We start from the raw sequence: 2,699 nt of genomic DNA, 5'->3' as shown, positions 1-2,699 counted from the left end.
GTTAATGCGCTCATCCCAGCGGCTTCGACGTCCAACGGGTTTGACGTCCAACGGGTTTGACGTCCAACGGCTTCGACGTCCAACGGCTTGGGTCCAGCGTGTTCGACTAATGTTTGTTTTTCTGTGTTTAAAATCACTCCAGAATGAACCCTTTCAGTTTTTTTATATATTTTGCTATTTTTATTTACTTTGTTGATCTCATTCTGTACCTGCATATGGTTTTGTGATGACTCCAACCCTGACTGAGACATGGAGTCCAGCTGTGTTGGGTCTGTCAGTGCTTGTACATGGTCCGTATAGTTCCTCCAACATACTAACATTCAGATTGCCGCCAACACATGTAGCCCTTGTGGATGAGCAGCTCATGTATTGGTTTGTTCAATTCTGTGGATAATATCAACTGGCTGAGATCATGCGCGATATGATCCCACTGTTGAATTATCTGCTTGATACTCTGTGTGGCTGTATACTTTAACTGATGAGTTGAACCCTTCAAATGCCGTTCAATTTCTGTTGGCCATACTGCATACTTGCATTGACGCCATATGATGATGGGGTATGATTCACACTGAATGAATAATTGATGTTCCATGTTAATGAAGTCAGTGTATTCTTGAGTTGATATATATATATATATATATTCTTTGAAAATGAAGTATAAATAAACTTCACTCGACAATGTTAATTTGCTCTAAATTTAAGTTTTGTAATGCTTCTAAACAATTGCAGATGAATACTTAAATGTATGATGTTAATTTCTGTCTGATTGTTATTTTGCTGATCTGTGACCGTTTTGATGATGGTAGTTGCCCTGGGGGGAAATATATATATTTAATATTGATAACTCTGCAAAACAACTTATCTACCTTAATGTTGTAATAATATGATTTTCTGATGAAATTATGTCTTGAAATTAAATATCATACTCTGTATATATAATATAACTGGCTACTGAAGTTTAAGGTCTGGTTGTGATGAGTTGTCTATGAAAATATAATATTATACATTTTATAACGGAGGTGAAAGGCTGATTTGTATTGAAATTTATAAAGATGACAGCTAGCTGCTGAAGTTGGAAATCTGGTCATAATGAATTGCATGAGAAAAATATATATCTTTAATCATTTATAGCTCTATGTTATCATCTATTTCTACTGTTACATATGATGGCTGCTGTTTTTGAGCTTTTCTGCTAACGCTCTTTTCCATGTTCCGTGCCCGCTTTCGCACCCCTGGGTTAAACCCCAGGAATTCATGCCACTCCCGGCTGACAGCCTGGTACCACACACGCCGTTCCTCAATGTGGCCTGGTGCCTCCTGCAGCCCCCGCGCATATACTGTACCTGCAGCCCAGGATCCATGGCCTGCCTGCTGGTCTACTGCCGCATCATCTGCCTCATATTCCCGCTTGAACCCTCCACAGGACAGGTGCATACGCGAGATGGCAATGGCGGCATGCCGCCAAGGGATTACATTGAGCTTGGTCTGGAGGTGTGTCTTTGCCTCGCGCTGAAGCACCACCCGCAGCCGGCTGCTGTCCCACGGTCCATGCCCCCGCGGCCAGAGAAATGGTGACCGCAGCCCCCCTGGCTATCAGTGTCTCCATATGCAAGCCGCTGGACCGCCCGCGCGAAAGGTAGAATCAGCCAGAGGTAGTACACCACCAGCTCACTGACCTCTGCTGGCAGATAGCGGTGGATGATCTTTGTGGAGTTGGTCATGCTGTATCCTTTGTGATAGGTTGTCACCATGCTCACCAGCCCATGTTCAATAAAAATGCTGCGGTGGCGGCCGCAGACTGTGTTACTGTGCCGTATGCTGAGCAGCTCTGTGGCCCGCGCAGGCTGGCCCCCAGTGAGATGAACCACAAGAAGCAGCTGCTCAAGAAATTCATCCACCTGCTGCAGATAGTCATCTACAACTGCTGTGTCCCAGACCACCTGATGATCAGATGGCCGTACAGCTACCCACTCTGCCCGGAGCCTGTCTGTTGTGAGGACTCGGTCCAGCAGCCATCGCTCCCCTGTGGTTGGAAGGGCCTTGCAGTTCTGCGGTGCTTGAAAGAAAGTTCCAGCCGCGCTGATTGTTTGTAGGGGCTGTCCGCCAGCTGGGCCAGTGCCAGGCGTGGCACTACCACCTCCCGTGCTTCCTCTTCATGAACAAGAAAGAGCTGCTCAAGCTTGTGCTGTGTCAGCTCCACCTGCGTGCGCACGAAGCGCCGGAGCCCTGCTATGCTTAGATGCAGCTCTCTATAGCTTAGAGTCTGCTGGTCATCGCTCCAGTAGACATACCCTAGACTCGTGGTGGTGTTCTGCACTCGCTTGCCGAATGTCCGCAGCCGGGTCACCCAGCCAAAGGGGGCAGCCACTCCTGGGAGGAGGAAGCGTTCACGCATGGCATCCAGCGCATCTGCAGGGTGCTCCACCTGCCCATCCTCGGCCATCTGAACTGCCTGCTGTACCACCAGCATCTGTGCCATGAGATATGAGAAGGGAAGAGGGAGCTCGACTGTGACCGGGCCCCACTGCGGGCACGCGGAGGCGGGAGCGGGAGCACGCACGGGCGGCCAATCAGGGACGGAGAAAATCGGACGGGGGCGCGTCGGACCACGCACTATGTAGAACTTGGATAGTATAGGCCCTAACCCTATAACCTTCAACGGGCATGTCCAGCGGGAATCCACCACAATGGACCCGGGC

General features: G+C 48.9%; 1 protein-coding gene across 1 annotated transcript; it reads right to left on the bottom strand.

Annotated features, from left to right (window-relative positions):
- Positions 1–1,125: 1,125 nt before the first annotated feature.
- HCAG_09178 (predicted protein) lies at positions 1,126–2,443 on the bottom strand (the record flags this gene model as incomplete). The annotated part of the gene is made up of 3 exons (XM_001535833.1): positions 1,126–1,485; positions 1,677–2,151; positions 2,292–2,443. 3 exons carry the CDS (start codon positions 2,441–2,443, stop codon positions 1,126–1,128), a joined length of 987 nt encoding a protein of 328 aa, XP_001535883.1.
- Between the last annotated feature and the right edge of the window lie 256 nt (positions 2,444–2,699).

Source organism: Histoplasma capsulatum, genomic scaffold (assembly GCF_000149585.1).
Source record: "Histoplasma capsulatum NAm1 scaffold_57 genomic scaffold, whole genome shotgun sequence".
Taxonomy (NCBI): Eukaryota; Fungi; Ascomycota; class Eurotiomycetes; order Onygenales; family Ajellomycetaceae; genus Histoplasma; species Histoplasma mississippiense.
The sequence above is the reverse complement of the archived record's forward strand: the minus strand, read 5'-3'. Positions and strand labels throughout refer to the sequence as shown.